The 18519-nt window shown below is 35.4% G+C and overlaps 1 protein-coding gene across 2 annotated transcripts in view; it reads right to left on the minus strand.

Moving 5' to 3' along the window:
- LOC110449347 overlaps positions 1–18519 on the minus strand; it is a 65495-nt gene that overhangs the window by 26451 nt on the left and 20525 nt on the right. For both annotated transcript variants that reach the window (XM_021496150.1, XM_021496149.1), the window contains exons 4-7: positions 17688–17749; positions 15470–15500; positions 13125–13253; positions 12088–12356 (exon numbers count right to left, since the gene is read on the minus strand). In XM_021496150.1, coding sequence (XP_021351825.1) covers positions 12088–12356; positions 13125–13253; positions 15470–15500; positions 17688–17749 — 491 coding nt within the window. The remainder of the gene's footprint in view (positions 1–12087; positions 12357–13124; positions 13254–15469; positions 15501–17687; positions 17750–18519) is intronic.

An 18519-nucleotide genomic window follows, 5' to 3' on the forward strand; every position in this document is an offset into this window, starting at 1 on the left:
ATTAAAAAAAAAATTGTATAATCTATCATTTATTTTATCCACTGTTGAAAAATAAGAACTGTTATAAGGTATACAAAATTGACATCAAGCTTACAAAACTACTTAACTTAACAGAGACCTGTTATACAAAAGTGTATGTGTATTTGAAACACTAAGATAAGATAACAATTCTACATACCAATAGTTCTACCAATTCCTTACCAATACGTAATTATAATCACTCACTAAAGTTAGCACAAGATTCTTGAACTATCTTTTTTATAAAAAAATATATATTCATCATGGATCACATACAAGATACATCCAGAAAAAAAAAATATAATTCTATACTAGTCAAGTAAATATATATATTTTTGCACAAACATGAAATCCCTAGTACTTTCAGGCTATACAGAGTCAAAACCAACTGGTACATGTAAATTACACACAAACTTTATAAAATATCAAATTCCAAAAGATTATCACATATGTTACTGGAATACAGTGCACACATATACACTATAAAGAAAAATGGAATTACATATGTATTAACAAAACGGAATTGCATCCACTGATAAATAACTGCTATACAGTAATATATATACTACCTTGGTATCTGTTAAAGTTCATGTTGCACAACTCTAAGTTCAGACTGGACTGCACACTTCAGAATCACCTGTACTTTCCATTTGTAAAACATATTTATACCTGGTTGATCTGACTCATCAAGAAGCTTACACTGTATGTGTTTATAACTTGCAGCTTACAAACATCCATCTGACAACACCTGTCTCTACAAATGAGCTCCTTACCTCACTGATAAGCAGGGAAAGCAAACATAACGTCCACTTATTGGAAAATAAACGCACTTTCAACAAACAACTGCACACCCGCCAGTTATCTCGACACACAGTGTTAGGGAGAGTTTTAACTTCTGTTAGCTGTCCTGGGCAGTCTTTCCTAGAGTAAATATTGTTCATCCCAGAAAAGAAATATTCAGCTGCAATTATCAAGAGTTTTGCAATAAATAACACACACTAACCTCCCATGAAATGCTACGCCCAAATTTTGCAAACTAAAGGTTATTTATATGATACATCCGTACCTTAAGTGTGTAATTCAGGTTAAAATGAGCCTCCAAAAATTGAAACATTTTCTAAAATAGAAGGTATGACTAAAATTAATAAAAGTTATAATGTGTACTGTCATATCTCTCCAAAAATTTATACAAAGATTTTTTTTCCAGCAGCACTTCACCTTGACCTTATCCTAATGATGGTTGATTGTAGTGTAGAAATGTGTATACATGATAAGGTATATGTATAAATCCTAGTTATACACATCACCAGTGAAGCTACACCTGTGGTCAAATACTGTCGAGACACTTTTCACCAAAATATTAAATGCAGACTTTTTTTCAGGACTTCCTCCTTTTTATTACTCTGCCATCCATCAAATACAATAATTATCTGAGCATGGGAGGTTTGTTTAGATTTAAGCCAATTATTGACTGTTCACAGATAATGTTTACGGTAATTTACCATTTTATATTTATTTAGGTAACCGTACAGTGGCTACTTGTAGATATATACAGTAAAGCCTCTACCTATACGTCTCCAGCTGATACGAGGCTCAGGATCGAGGCTCAGTATCGACAGACAGCTACATCACTGGAGTTATTTAGGGGGATAGGGACTATCTGCTACCTAAACACTGAACAGACAGCTACATCACTGGAGTTATATAGGGGGATAGGGACTATCTGCTACCTAAACATTGAACAGACAGTGAGACACCAGATTAATTGTGGCCGAATTGAAGAGAGACAACTGGTTTAGTGGTGGCTTGATTAAGGAGGCTGGATAGTGGAACAACCAATTTTGTGGTGGCTTTAAGGCTTATAAGGATGGATACAGTGGGACAACCAGATTAGTGGTGGCTAGGTTTATGGGGCTAGATAATGGGGCAACCTGATTAGTGGTGGCTAGGTTTATGGGGCTAGATAATGGGACAACCATATTAGGGGTGGCTAGGTTTATGGGGCTAGATAATGCGACAACCAGATTAGTTGTGGCTAGGTTTATGGGGATGGATAGTGGGACAACCAGATTAGTGTTGGCTAGGTTTATGGAGATGGATAGTGGAACAACCAGATTAGTGGTGGCTAGGTTTATGGGGCTAGATAATGGGACAACCAGATTAGTGGTGGCTAGGTTTATGGGGCTGGATAGTGGGACAACCAGATTAGTGGTGGCTAGGTTTATGAGGCTAGATAGTGGGACAACCAGATTAGTGGTGGCTAGGTTTATGGGGATGGATAGTGGGACAACCAGATTAGTGGTGGCTAGCTATAGGTTTATGAGGATGGATAGTTGGCCACCTGTCTTATGGGAGGCTGGAATAAAGAGACTGGACAGTGGGAAATCAGTTAAATGGTGGCTGGAATAACAAAACTCAGACTTGTGTTTAAAGTTAAATGCACATGTACTTTAAAAAAAAACAACACTGTAGATTAAAAATATATCAAACTTACCATTTCTCTGGAATCCTTTCCTGTTATAACAATAATTCCTAGGAAACGCTGTTTTTGGAAAAGTGTAGTCCATTTTTACCTCTAACAGTTGTTGTCTGACCAGAAACCAATACTCCTTAAACTTACAATCAAGGATACAATTTTCTGAATGAAATTTCGCATCCTTCCTCAAATTGTATTTATCATTAATTATCGAAGTTGACTAATACTATCAGGACGTTACTTTGCTTCCTTTGTAAACTGAACTTTAAAGGAAAACATCCGATAAACATGTAAATTTCCCACCTGATCTGCCCATAGATATAGCCTTGATGTATATGCAGTATTGATTTATACAAGTAGCTCCAGTGTCATACAGTGTAATAACTGGATCAACTCTGCAGAGATACACTGATATGTATACTGACCTATAACAGGACTTGTCAACTGGGGGGGACAAAGTACCAAACACATTCTGGTTTCACTGGAATTTTGAAACACAATTCTAAACACTTTGTATTGATTAGAATAAAAAAAAACATTCACAAATCTATTTCTTGACGTTACAGTTTTATAACTATGGTAAACCTTAATTATCTAATAAATGGATGAAAAATTGTATGAATTTGATATTCAAATCACCAACTTGGTCCATTTCCCATAAACAGCTATTTTGTACACCCCAGTTACAGGTCAATGCGAACCACAATTACACAATATAACTCATATCATACAAATATAAACGAAACACATTCCTTAATTTGCACGTGCACTCCTATGGACAATTGGGAGAAGGAGACTCGGACAATAGAAGACAACTAGCTACAGTACTATACACTCCAGCAGGAGCTGAACCTCCCACAGAGCAATTTAAGACCGCAGGTAACGGAGGCTATAAGGACAGAATGTAATGGACTAACATAATTATTGACCTTTATACAACTAGCATCTGTTGGATCTCACTCTCCACTTCCACCAAACTTCCATAAATCAAACTTCAAAAATACTATTTGCTCAATGTGTCGAACTTATGGCAAAGTCTGGGGGTTTTCCCTGATATAAAACTACTTATATCCCATTTATGAATCGAACCTTTATGAGTTGAAATTCTCGCTGTTTCAAACTTACAATCAAGGTCTGATTGTTAGAAAAACATTGAAAATTACAGCTGACAAATTGAAGTGAAACAAATACATTTACAAGAACATTGAAATGTCCTAGGGTAATTTTAACACCTTAACTACAGTGCAAAAAATCATCAAACATATTTATTCTAGTTAAATTAAATCCAATAAACTAAAGTTTTTGCCTTGTGTTCTGTCACTTAACAATCACATTTGATCCTTAAAACATATGCAGTTTATTATACAGGATTTCAAAGATGTTTGAAGTTCAACATTCATGAGTTAAAGTGACTTTCCAGATGGTCCTGCAAAGTTCGAAACATGAAAGTTTGACGGTACATACGTCAGGTTTGATCCGAACAACTTACCAATCTGAGGAAGAACTGATGAATGGATTGATTGTTTTTTTAAGTAAACCAACAATTATCTCATATCTAATAACCTTCCTGTAATACCTACACATTAGCGAAAAGTTCAAAGGCAGCCAATCCAGTGACCTTGACCTTGACCTTGACCTTGACAGTCTCGAGGTCCAGTCCAGCGACTTTGTCCTCCGGAAACTCGGCATAGCACGTGAACCGAAGCCTGTGTGATAATCACTAGATGTCCTGTATTTCTTCGTATTTAGAAGCTTTAGTTTTGATTTTACTAAAATATTTACGCCATCTTGGTCCACAATTTTATCTCATATAAATACAGTGCACTAGAGTTTTCCGAACACTTCTGATAACTCTGAGAAATAGCTATTCATCAACTCTGCTGGCTGACACCACCTGAACAAATGTCATCTGTCGTCAAATTTTTCCACTAGTAATTTTCTGCAAAATCCAAAACTTTTGTAATATTTCAGATAAAATCACTTTGAGCTGTAATATGATCAATCAAATAAACTTAAGTTACACTTCCTCGCCAGCTGAACAGGATCGAATATATATTAAAACTGTATCCAAACCTTCCAAGTGCTTATGATATAACCAGTAAGATTGAATTGAAGCGTAAATTTGCTCTTTAACGAAAGTCATATATCAACCCAAAGTTACATCATGCACTTCAAAATAAGTCCTTAACTATTCTCACAGTCATGTTTTACAAACACCACTTAGAAACAACTTCAACAAAATCAGGGCCTATTCCAACCACACATATATATAACATTGACTAATCTGACCTTAAAGTTGTATAAATATATCAAATAGCACGAGATTGCTTATCTACCATAGCCAAACCAGGAACCAAGGCAAGAACGGTCATATATTTACCTTTTGAATGTGGCTGATTTTGTTTTTGATCTAGACATTTGTCAAACAAAAATTCTCAATTAACGACCTTATATAACCATATATGCATTACTGGTTAAGTGGGGATTGAAAATCAGAAAATCAAAACCTAAAAAACTGGACAGGAAAAAAATTTCTTTTTAGACACAACTAGCCATGAAGACAAAAATATTATCAGCCTGCAACACATTGGTCAAATGCATACTTGCCAACTCTCCCTATTTTGGACCCTAAACTTGAGCATTTTCAACCAATGAATTTGCTAAACTATTTCTATTTTCTAAGATCTGATGATTTAATTCACCTGAAAGAACAACTCAAAAGATGCCATTTAAAGGTGTAATGTTCTCCCTAGTGTGTACATATATTTTATTTAGGTAGCTTTAAATGCCTATCACGCATAATCTCACCCATGCAAACTGTAAAAAGATTGTAACACTCCATCTAGACACACAAAATCTCCATCTCAAACAAACTCCCTACAATAACACTATGTCTATGTTCATTGAAAAACACAAAATATCACACCTTCACACAAAAATTCCAGTCTCAACACAAAACCTGGCTCTTCAAACACAAAATCTGAGTCTACACAAACAAATCCCATTTGAACTCATCACCTGGCTCTTCAGATACAAATTATGAGTCTACACACAAAAAACCCTATCTCAACACAAAAACAAGCTCTTCAGACACAAAATCTGAGTAATTTGGACCTGTTATCGAATTTCAATACTGTAATATTCAGTACAGATCGGCAAGCTCACCTATATATAGCTAGGAAACACACAGCCGGTCACTTATTCCTAGCCGTGTCAAACAAAACTGGTCAGAACTTACGAAGGGTCCTATTCCTCCACGTTAAGCATGACAACCTTACACACCCAACATTTAATGAAAAAGACACAGGATTATCACTATTTTGTGTTTTAAATATGTTGTGTATAAAAATAACTGGATTTCATGGTGATGGTCTTGTTAAGTTTCCCTTGAGTGACAGTTAGGGGGGTTGGGTGTCGACTTTAATGACCAGCGATTACAAACCTACATGTTGTAAAACATCATACGACCAGGTATCTGCCAATAAGTCTGGTTTTCAACACAGGAGAGTGACACACTCGATTTCCTCCTACTCCTTTGGTCTATGGTGCTGACATTTATATAACATATGTCTTTCAGATAGTACACCGGTAGGTGACCCACCCTAGGTCAACAGAAACTTGTTAAAAAATAACTTTAACAAGGTTTGTTTTAACAAATTAAATCAAAGATAAGAAAAACATTATAATAAGTAGGTGTTTTAAATTTACAACACAGAGCCATCTCTATGCATATGACACAATACCACTGGTACATACATACATACCTTGAAAATAACCTTGAGTAATTTAAAAAAAAGACTAACAACCTATTACAGTATCAGATAACTTAATTATTCACCTTGAAAAATACATATGCCTCCGACAAGGTAAAGAATTTGGTGTCTTTTTTTCCGAATTTAACAGCTTTTAACATGGAACTAAGGTATTTGTAAATAACTGATGACATGATATAGTTTATAGCTAATGATATCAAAGCAACACAACCAAATTAAACCATAAATTAAAGCAATTAAGTAAATTGTAGTGCCCACAGCCGACACTAAATATCACAGTACATACGTACACGTACTATCACACAAATATACAGGGGCTGTGTAGACACAGCATACCCTTGATCTTTTTCACCAATATACACAGAAAGATCACTTCATTATTTGGGGTGAAAGTAGAAACATCAGTAATATAGGGTAACCTAAGTAATATAATAGATGAACAGAAAATAACTGGGATGGTCGGGTGGTGCAGTGGATAGCACACTTGCCTTTCACCAAGGCAGCCAGAGTTTGATTACCCAATCGTACGGGAAAAGGTATGGGGTCACCTGCCCGACCACGTTGGTTTTTCGTCCAGGTACTCCCATTTCCTCCACATTCAGACCCCAAACACTAACATCCAGGCCAATAAGAGTGATTCCCGGGGTAATATCAGTTTAAGTAACTTTTTTTCACACAAAGTTTATATTAAAATAATTGAATTGTCCTGAGTCATATCATATTTGTATCCCTTATCAAACAAGAGTACTGCGGGGCGGAACAATATACGCACGTCGAATGCCATATAGTGTTATATACTTTCTTACATTGAAATAAGATCTGCATCATTATAAGAGTGCATGGTTAGCTGACATGCTATACAAAATATAGGAGAAAATTTCCAGACAAAACATCAAATACTGAAATGAACAAATGGCAATAACTTTTGGAAAAATTATCGAATCTGAATTCTGTTCAGGTAAGCACAACTTCATATGATGAATATAATGTATACCAATGTTTCAAAGAGATCGGTCGAAAAATGACTAGGAGGATATTGTCAAACGGACGACGCCATACCATAATACTCCCGTCAAACTTGACGGGCGTATAGAAAGTCTCTGTGGATACATTTTAGCCAATCAAAACAGTACCCACTACAGTATTTGTATCCTACCCTTGTCATCAATTGTGGTATATAAAGTTTGTGTTATATATCAGGTAGGCTGTATGTCCCTTGGCCATATATATCAGACTTTATATCGACATTAGACAGACAGACATTTTATGATACTGAAACATAAACTTGATTCTGTCAAGATTTATACATCAAATAACGTAAATATAGGACTTCCACCATGTTCTGAACATTTTAGATTTGACAAATCAAACAGAATTCTGGCAGATTCTTTAACTCTCTCAGACTCAACAATTCTTGAGTGATTTTACGTCCGTTTCACTACGAAGTAGTTCGATTATCCAGCAGACGATCCAACGATGCAAACGAATTCGACATTTATACAGAATTAAAAACAACAGAGTAATTAAAAAGATATTAAATGCTGAGTAATTCTGTACACTTTGATATACGAACTGTGATCCAGACTAGAGTTGTAAATCAGGACGCTACAGGCTTCTCTTAGTCACCACTTTATAGTGATGATTAATTCTCTACTTGATTGATGGGTCCCATGATTAGCTAAAGAAATTTGTCAATATCAATTGTATGTATAAACAAAGTAGCTTGTCTTCGTGGAAAAGATTCCTAGTTTTTATTAACTTATTATGAGACCTGTCATTGCCGACTCCAATATATAAAGAACTGGCATTATGTACATGTTTATTTATAAAGAAATTAGTCGCAATATAACCCAGGTACAAACGAATACCTTGACATTGAATTAGATGTATACAATCAACTAGCCAGCCCTTGACAGTATACATCTGTTAGATCATATGGGGCAAAGAAGTAATTCCAACAGTGTGGACAAGTTTAGGTTGTCAAATTTCGGAGCGATCCGGTCCTTTTTCAAGACATAGTGAAACAGAACAGTTACATGTACATATACATCATATTACAAGAAGATAGAATTGATATACTATAATTGAAAATATAGCTCTGTTAGATCATACATATATATTTATATAAGGTGATCTAGAACAACGAATGTTAGTTCAACTTTAACTTCTATAAATCCATTACCCCACTATCCCCATCTGACCTTCCTCTGAAAATCTAAATCCAATTACTTTGCACTAACAGGAAATGAAAAACATTCTTAAGGTGTTAAGAAATAGCTAATCTATCAACATTGCACCTCTGTGGCAAATAGACAAGAAGGAAAAGACACAGAATTAGTCAGAACTCAGTTCCCTGTATATTCCGATAAATGTACAACAACAAGCAACACTATCTAATTACCCATCAATTGTCTGATTACTTCAATACCATTTCCTCAGTATACTTTACAGTATAGTAAAAATGATATAGAGTTGGAAATGTTTAAATAAATATAAAATTTTCTTCAACTATTCCAATTGTTTATCAACACTTTGCCAATGATTAAGTTGCGAAGATGTTGGTTTAACCTTATAGTCTTATACAATAGCTTGATTGGCACTTTCCGTCACTTAACTGGTCAAAATCCCGACTTATGGAATTCAGCTGTTTGAGCAATTGCACCCTTGTACATTCTTGGTGTTTTTGGTTTTTTTTGGAAAATTCAGAATCGATTAAAAAATGCCGAAAGAATCGAAAAATGAAATAAAATTGTTCAACATAATTTTCAACAGTATAACCACGATATACCACCACAAATCTCAAAATACAGTAGGATTATCCTCTAAAATCTATTGCATCAAACGGAAAGTTATTTATGGCCAGAATTTTTGTAACACAACTGCATGCATAAAAGAAAAGAAGCTGGAGTCAGACACACATGATAAACAACAGTTACTGGTTGTGGAGTCAGACACCCATGATAAACAACAGTTACTGGTTGTGGGGTCAGATACACATGATAAGCAACAGTTACTGGTTGTGGGGTCAGACACCCATGATAAACAACAGTTACTGGTTGATTAGACGTAACACCTTCCACAAAGACGTGTCTTGAGCGACTACATACATATACCCAGGTACATCTTCTGAAAACAGTTATTTTAACTTGCAACACATGCAAGACTTCAGTCAATGGTCATCTTGAATGAAAAGCAACAGCAACCTGACCTTGACCTTCAAACAAATTTAATTCCCTGTTGCACATCTACATTTCACATTTTATCACCATGTCAAATTTCAGAAATACAGTTCTTTTGGATTCCAAGATTATCTCTGGAAACGAAAGTGTGGACAGACAGACAGACAGATGGACATTGTGTGGGGCCCTAATAAATGCATTTTTAAGGGCCAAGTGGGCTGAATAAATCTCTAGACAGCAAGGTTTTTTTCAGGTGCGTCTTCTACTTGAAAACCTGCAAAGGTGTTCAGTGAAATGATAAGCATGTAAAGGTGCTACTACACAACAAGCGATCTAGAAAAAACTTTCTACTTCTCATGACGGAGTATCCTATCCTCCCTTGTCTACAGAAGTTCAAGCACCAAAAGGAGTCTTTCTGGTTTAGAATTACTTCCCCTGATATATGGTATTCATATTTGAGCAGTCTAAAGTCTGACTTCTAAATTTCATTTTTTTGTTCTAAAGGTCAACCTGTAATTATGGTAAATGCACCACAAAATGTGTTATATATATCAAATACAACAGTAAGAATTACTTAACATTTGTTAAATAGTTCCAATGGTAATAATGCATTTTAACTCATGCATCCCCGAAATTTCATAATGAAATATTCCAACCATTAAATTGAGAGAGTTCAAATGTGTCTTCTGGGGTGAATGAGATAAATTGATGGTACTGCATCATTTAAATAATGTGTCTTGAGAAGACATCTGTAAAGACCAAAAGTGTAAATCACGACAATGTTTCCAGAAGATGTATCTACTCTTTTGTACAGCTGTGTAGACAAGACCAAACCAGATTGTAGTTTTAGAGATCAGGAAATATATATGTTGCCTCAAAATGTCAACCATGCTACATCTAGTAGAGGTCACTGTCGCTTATGCTGATATTGGAAGGTTAAACAATCTACAAAAACAACACTTACATGTCAAGGTCACTATCACAGCAGTCAAGGTCAAATATATAACAGTTTACAACAGCAGCTACAGGTCATAAAATATAGTCATGGTAGAAATCAGAGAAGTTAACGAATATTTTACAAGTACTGGCTCATTAGGGGATGATCTCTATCTAATAGACAATGGAACACAGACAATTACCTGTCAAAACTTTCATTTCATCTTTAAACAAAATTGAATATTGGTCAGTGTTTTCATCAAATACCTGTAGACATGAACATTTACAATGCCTATATGAATATTTATGTCAGTATTGTTTAACTTGTACATGCATATAAGTGTTGGGAATGTATGATATAATATTATACTGGTAGAGCAAAACAGCCATCTAGCTATACCTACATATATTTCAGTACAAACTTACGTTAAACAAAAGGCCCTTATAAGGCCTGTATCGTTCACCTGGAAATTTGATCAGGAATTGGAAGGATATGAATCAAGGTAATTTATTTGAACTAATTACAAATCATGACTTATAAGATGTTGTAAGAATATTTCAAATATTTGACCCTGTGACCTTGTATGTGGGTCAAGGTCCTTTGTTTGAACAAATTAGATCTGCACCTTTCACCAATTCAAGCTGGAGACTAAATAGTAAATATGCCATGTGAATTGAAGTCATTCAAATAAAAGGTTGTCATAAAGGTGGACGATAGATGCACAATAGATAAAAGATGTCACATTACAACAATAGTACACATCAGTCTTTTGGACCAGGTGAAACGCTAAACAAAATGCATAAAGAGTATAGTGATTGTCAAACATTTTCTATTCAAAAGAATTTGAAGTGTTTGTGATTACATCTTATAATTGTCTCCTATTAAGTTTTGAGAAATTATCATGTTTTCACTACACAAACACATACAGGTAACAGTATCAAAATAATTTACTAAGAGTTAAATATTCATTGAAGTTTTGGAATTGTAAAAAAACATAAAAAATGAAACCTTTTGAAACCTCAAAATTTAAAACAAGAAATATGCTATCAATAAACGGTAAAAATGGAAGCTATACAAGAAAGTGCAAGTACTAACAAGTGTATAAAATTAACAGGACCATGAAGAGACAGACGTTTCCATGGTAACCAGACCTGGTGAGAACCCTGATAAAAACTTGACCAGACTGTAAAACTCCAATCATTAACCCTTTCACCCCTATGCAACTTTAGTAAACTCTATCATGAATTGGTCTGGATGAGTCCATTATGGTCCACAGTGGTGAAAGGGTTAAACTAGGTCTGGTAGCGATACCAAGTATCACAACCTATACAAGTGTCTCATCCGGAGACAATAGTACATTGTTATATAAATCTGTTGTTGATACGCTGGAGCATGAAGACAAGCTCCTTGGTGAATCAGGAATATCAAGGTCTTTGTCAACTCGGATGTCCAGACTTGTTGGCCTTGGTAACTTGGTAGAATTCTGGTAACCTTGTGATATTGCAAGGTCATGTGAACTTAATGAATCAAGTTCAAGGTCATCATCTTCATAACATTCAGCATTAAAATCATCTTCTGTTTCTTGCTGGTTGGAACACAATACTGAAAATTCTGAAATTCTACTTGGATCAATAAAATGTTTGGGTACACACCTAAATAAAAGGTTATGAATGGCAAAATCTAAGAAAGTATCTTTAGACTTACGATCTGTAGTTCCGCTAGAATTGAGACCTTGGACAGAGAGGTCGGCGCTGCTATTCTGAGAGTCTATGTAACTTTGGAATAGAGAACTCAGCTCGGGATTCTCCCTAATGAGGCCGGAAATATCAATACCATCTAGTTCTGAAGGTTCATTCAAGAAACGCTCCGGGATTCTCTGAATATTGTCTTCAATTTCAACAGAATCACCAAATCCCAGCCCCATCAGAATATCTTCCGGATCTTCATTACGATCGTTCAGTAGCATGTCCAAACTGCAAAATAGCAAGGTTTTTCGTCATTGAAGAATTATGATCATAATTAACAATTTCAGTTTAACTTTAATTGTAACTTTCTGCATCGTAACACCTAACACTGATATTTGTAACAGCAACAGACTAACATAATATCCATGTAAAAAAAACAAAAAAACTATTACATACATTTTCCTGTAAGGGTAGTTCAGGATTTAATTTCGACAGAATTTATCAACAGAAATTAGAAAGGGGCATAACTGTTACAAAATAATAAAAATCAAAAACAAATTACAAGCGCACAACTAAACCTAGGGTATTGATCAAGTGTACAATAGTTTTATAAATATCAGTCAAGAAGGGAAGTAGCAGAACTTTGAAAAGTATTCTAAAATCGAAAATCAGTAAAGGGACATAAGACCTGTAGATATAGTGGAAGTCCATATAAACTGCTAGTGTACCACTATGTAGGGTATTAATGATAATCAGGAAGTTTCAACAATATTGGTTTAGAAAGTAATTCAAGGTGCAGATGCTCAATTTCAGAGATTATATTATTACAAGACCCTCAGAAACTTACAATAAACATTTTATTAACTCATTCACCCCTGAAAATTCAAAATTCATAATGAACTATTCCAACCTTTGAATTGGAAGAGTTCAAATGTGTCTTCAGGGGTGAAAGACCTGTTATATATTTAATAATTCTGGGACCTATTTAAGTAAATTCTCACAGACTTCTAAAACCTATTTGGATTATATATCCCGATAGAACGGTGCAAGCCCTACCTGATGTCACTGGACATGCTGGTTGTTGTGTTCTGTGAAAGATCTGAATTAAAGCTGAGGTTCTGAGGGGCATCCAATAGCCACTGCAGTCGTTTGTCCATCACAGGTGGCAGCACCGTCACAAAATTCCTGTCAAAGAACAAAATATAGTATAGGGGGCAGCACTGTCACACAGTTCCTGTCATAAAATGATATATATTACAGGTGACAGCACTGTCACAAAGTTCCTGTCATAGAACAATATATATATTATAGGGGGCAGCACTGTCACAAAGTTCCTGTCATAAAACGATATATATATATAATAGAGGTCAGCACTGTCACAAAGTTTCTGTCATATAACAATATATATATTACAGGTGACGCAGCACTGTCACAAAGTTACTGTTATAGAACAATTTATTTATTATAGGGGGCAGCACTATCACAAAGTTCCTGTCATAAAACAATATATTTATTATAGGGGGCAGCACTGTCACAAAGTTACTGTTATAGAACAATATATTTATTATAGGGGGCAGCACTGTCACAAAGTTCCTGTTATAGAACAATATATTTATTATAGGGGGCAGCACTGTCACAAAGTTTCTGTTATAGAACAATATATTTATTATAGGGGGCAGCACTGTCACAAATTTCCTGTCATAGAACAATATATATATTACAGGGGGCAGCACTGTCACAAAGATCCTGTTATAGAACAATATATATATTACAGGGGGCAGCACTGTCACAAAGATCCTGTTATAGAACAATATATATATTACAGGGGGCAGCACTGTCACAAAATTCCTGTTATAGAACAATATGACAGTATGACTACAATGAAAACATATAAATACAGCCGCCGGTATTAAGAAAGTAAATAAAATTAAAAAGCTGCATGTGAAACGTACTTGTCGTTTTGACATAGTCCGCCATACTGTAATCGACTACGTTAATTTTATAAAATATCAAAATAAGAGGAACTCTTCAATCATTTTAAAATGGAGAAAATCTTAAATCCTTGTTTTCATAATGTTGATTGATAACGAAATTAACAATCAGGACGTAGGCAGGTTTGAATTTCTTTAAAGTTGGTGGAGAATCTACTACATGTATGTGATTTCAGCTTAATATTGCCACGCCGAAATGAGGTTTTACACACTAAGTGAATTAACACTTCCCCCAAATCATTGATGTCAAAACAACGTCTGGAAAAAATAAATATGCACCCAAAATGATAATGCAGCTACAACAGGGTAATGGTACCGTTACTTAATGATACTGCCATTAATCCTCTAATTATCTGATGTCCAGCCGACATCTGTACACGCACAATGAGTGTGGACCGCAGCCTGTGCCTCGAGACATGTCCGCGGCAGTGCCGGTGTGATACACAGCTAAAATATCTATCAAATAGTCTGGGACACATTTTTGTTCGAGAAATACAGCGTATTCGAGGAATAAAAGTTGGACTAATCCGGGGTTACTTTACAAAGAATATGTACGAACTTGGTTGGGACCAAACAAACTGTTCGACGAATGAGGAGTATTTGAATAAACCGAGTTCGAGGAAGTGGGGTTTTACTGTATTACAGGTGGCAGTGCTGTCAAGAAGTTCCCATAACATATAATGACTGTTTGATATACCGGAAGTGCAGTCTGAAAAATTTCCTGTAGGATGAAACTAAATTTTCCATACATGGAAGTATCAATAACTCTATTGCCAAATACCAGGATTAACTCATTTCATAATGAACTATTCCAACCTTTTAATTGGAAAAGTTCAATGTTTCTTCAGGGGTGAATAAGTTAAACTTATATTGTTATCAGAAACAATACAAATCTCATCAAATTGCAATAATGCATAAAATTCTGTCACAAAAGTATACAGCAATCATTTTGTCAACTGTCAAAACTTCTTCATCCTCTTATATCAAATGAATTTTATTTTACCTGTATAATTACGTCTAAAAAAATAATATTTATGCCAATAAAATGTAGGCAGTGGCCTTACAATTAAGAAACACATCAAAAGATGCACAATGCCTTGAGATTGAACACAATTTCAATTTCAAGTGGCTTTTCATTTTTTGGTTTTCACACAATGCGCTAAGGAAGCTCAAGGTACATGTACATAGGTAGGCAAAACTGACAACTTGTAAAGTATTTAACAACAATCATTTTTGACAGTGTTTCAATCTTTAACTGGTCTTATATAAAAGTCACCACAAAATGGTCCGGATAGTTAAAATGAAATCAGAAACACAGATATATTTCTAGTCTCAATTTCTCAATTGAGAAAATATATCTATAAGATCATAGAATATTCAATCATTGAAAATAGGCTTAATATGACATACCTTTCATGTTCTTTCTGGTCAAAGGATTTCGCTGCAATGTAAAATATAGAACTCATATCAAATAATGAAGTTTATGAACATTGGTGTATCTTTCCGAGGATAAGTAATTAACTTATTCACCCCTGAAATTTTAAAATGAACTATTCCAACCTTTTGAATTGGAAAAGTTCAAATGTGTCTTCAGGGCCAAATAAGTTAAAAAGAATCAATAAACACCAAGAATTGTTCAGACATGAAGTGATAAAATGTGAGTCTAATGCATGATATGACTTAAAATAATTGTTACATATTTAAAGTTTTTCAACGCAATTAATGTTTTCACGTCATGAGAATGTTAATATTGTATTTAAATTAAACTACCAGTAAGTAAAATAGCTGATAAGTGGAGGTAAATGTCAATGGTAACAATCTGTATACTTATACCAGTCAAACAATCACTTTAGTTAAGGTTAAGCATACCAGTGCAACACCTATAATCGCTGAGAAGATTTCCATCACTAAGAGTTCTGTCTAGAGAATTCTATGTTATAATATATAGAAGATAAAACAAAGATAATGGTACGCTTTTCTGACTATGATTTATGTCCCTTGGCAAAATGCTTTCCTGACTAAGAGTTATGTTCCTTGGCTAAATGTTTTTCTGACTTTGAGTTATGTCCCTTGGTAAAATGCTTTTCTGAATGAGTTATGTCTCTTGGCAAAATGCTTTTTGACCATGAGTTATGTCCCTTGGCAAAATGTTTTTTGACCATGAGTTATGTCCCTTGGCAAAATGCTTTTCTGACTATGAGCTATGACCCTTGGTAAATGCTGTGGGCAGCAGAGCATGAGGTGGGCAGTGGGTCAGATGGCAGGAGGACAAGACACAGAAGTCAGGAACAGGAAAGTCAGCAGGACGATAGAGAGCAGGCGGGGGGAAGGAAGGAAACAGAACAAAGAACAGCAGCAGGCTGACGGGGTCAAACAGAACATAGGATATTGGGACAGGATCAAACAGAACACAGGATATTGTGACGGGGTAAAACAGAACACAGGATATTGTGACGGGGTAAAACAGAACACGGATATTGTGACAGGGTAAAACAGAACACAGGATATTTTGACGGGGTAAAACAGAACACAGGATATTGTGACGGGGTAAAACATAACACAGGATATTGTGACGGGGAAAAACAGGACACAGGGTATTGTGACGGGATCAAACAAAACACAGGGGATTGTGAAGGGTAAAACAGGAAACAGGGTATTGTGACGGGATCAAACAAAACACAGGGAATTGTGACGGGATCAAACAAAACACAGGGTATTGGGAAGGGTAAAACAGGACACAGGGTATTGTGACGGGATCAAACAAAACACAGGGTATTGGGAAGGGTAAAACAGGACACAGGGAATTGTGACGGGATCAAACAAAACACAGGGTATTGTGACGGGGAAAAACAGAACACAGGATATTGTGACGGGATCAAACAGAACACAGGATATTGTGACGGGATCAAACAGAACACAGGGTATTGGGAAGGGTAAAACAGGACACAGGGTATTGTGACGGGATCAAACAAAACACAGGGTATTGTGACGGGGTAAAACAGGACACAGGGTATTGGGATGGTCGAACAGAACACAGGATATTGGAAAGGGGTAAAACAGGACACAGGATATTGGGAAGGAGTAAAAAAAGACACAGGATATTGGGAAGGGGTAAAAAAGGACACAGGATATTGGGAAGGGGTAAAACAGGACACAGGATATTGGGAAGGTCAAACAGCTAGAACACTGGATATTTGGGAGGGGTCACAATGGATAGAGATTGATGGAGTGAAATAGTACACAAGAGATGAAGCAAAGAGATGAAGTCAAATGGAACATACTACAGTAAAACTTATTATATTGCCACCATTTGTTAAGAGAAATTCTGGCGTTATAAAGGACATTGGCGGTAAATTGAGAGAAATGAAGAAAGGTAAATTGTAAGAAAACAAGAAAAGGTACATTGAAATATGTTGCGGTAAACAATATGATAAATGAAACGAGGGGCATTATAAAGTGTAGACCTGTAGCTATAGGTCTATAATGGGGTATAGTTGTAGGGATTGAACAGGATACAGGAGGATCTGAAGATTTGGTAGCTATAGAGGAAACAAGACAAATGATGGAGAGAGATTAGTCAGGAAAGAGACCAGTAAAGGAGAGAATGTAGAAAACCTAACTAACTTACCTTCGGATCCCATTGGAATGTCTTCTTCATTCATACTGTTGTCTTCCATCACCTCTCCAGATCTAACAAAACACAAATCAGAACAAATTTCATACTTCAATCTGCCCTCTAATTTTTTGTAAACAACTAGTACATTAGGAAACAAACTGTGCCCCTGTGGAAGCCTTACAATAATAACCATGTCAGAATTGAACATGGACAGCCTGTCTGATCTATCAGACACAAGTCAGACTATCTTACCATCTAAGGCCGATACATTTGATTTCAAACACTTTTTATCATCTATGGAAGGCATTCGTTTGAAACCCTCCCCCACCTCCCCACACATACATACAAAAAGTTGTGAAAAATATTTAACACTTACTGCAAAAATGTTTCAAGTATATGTATATTATATATATTACTGTATTAAACCAAATAAATACCCTATTCCTCATAAGCCCACTCTGTGTTTTTTCCTTGTCCGAGACTGCCATCTTTTTCACTATAACTTACTGACATAAATATAAAAAAAGTGTCTTATTGTAATTTTCTAAGAAGTTTAGAAAGATCTATATAAAAATCGCTGCATGAGTAGCTTGGTCAAAAACTAAATATCAATTACATAATGATACAAGAGGCCCATGGGCCTTAACGGTCACCTGAGTGCTACAGTATTTATTTTTGTTGTTGAAATATGTACCAATTTGAGTAAAAAAAAGTTAAGTACCTATTAGAACTTGTTTTTAAGTTTGAAATAGGTATTCACAAAATAGCGGCCATGGTAGCCAAATTGTATTTCTGATCGACCCGAAAAATAACAACACTTTGTCAGGACCATGAGTCGATCATT

The sequence above is a fragment of the Mizuhopecten yessoensis genome, unplaced genomic scaffold, assembly GCF_002113885.1.
Source record: "Mizuhopecten yessoensis strain PY_sf001 unplaced genomic scaffold, ASM211388v2 scaffold4583, whole genome shotgun sequence".
Classification (NCBI taxonomy): Eukaryota; Metazoa; Mollusca; class Bivalvia; order Pectinida; family Pectinidae; genus Mizuhopecten; species Mizuhopecten yessoensis.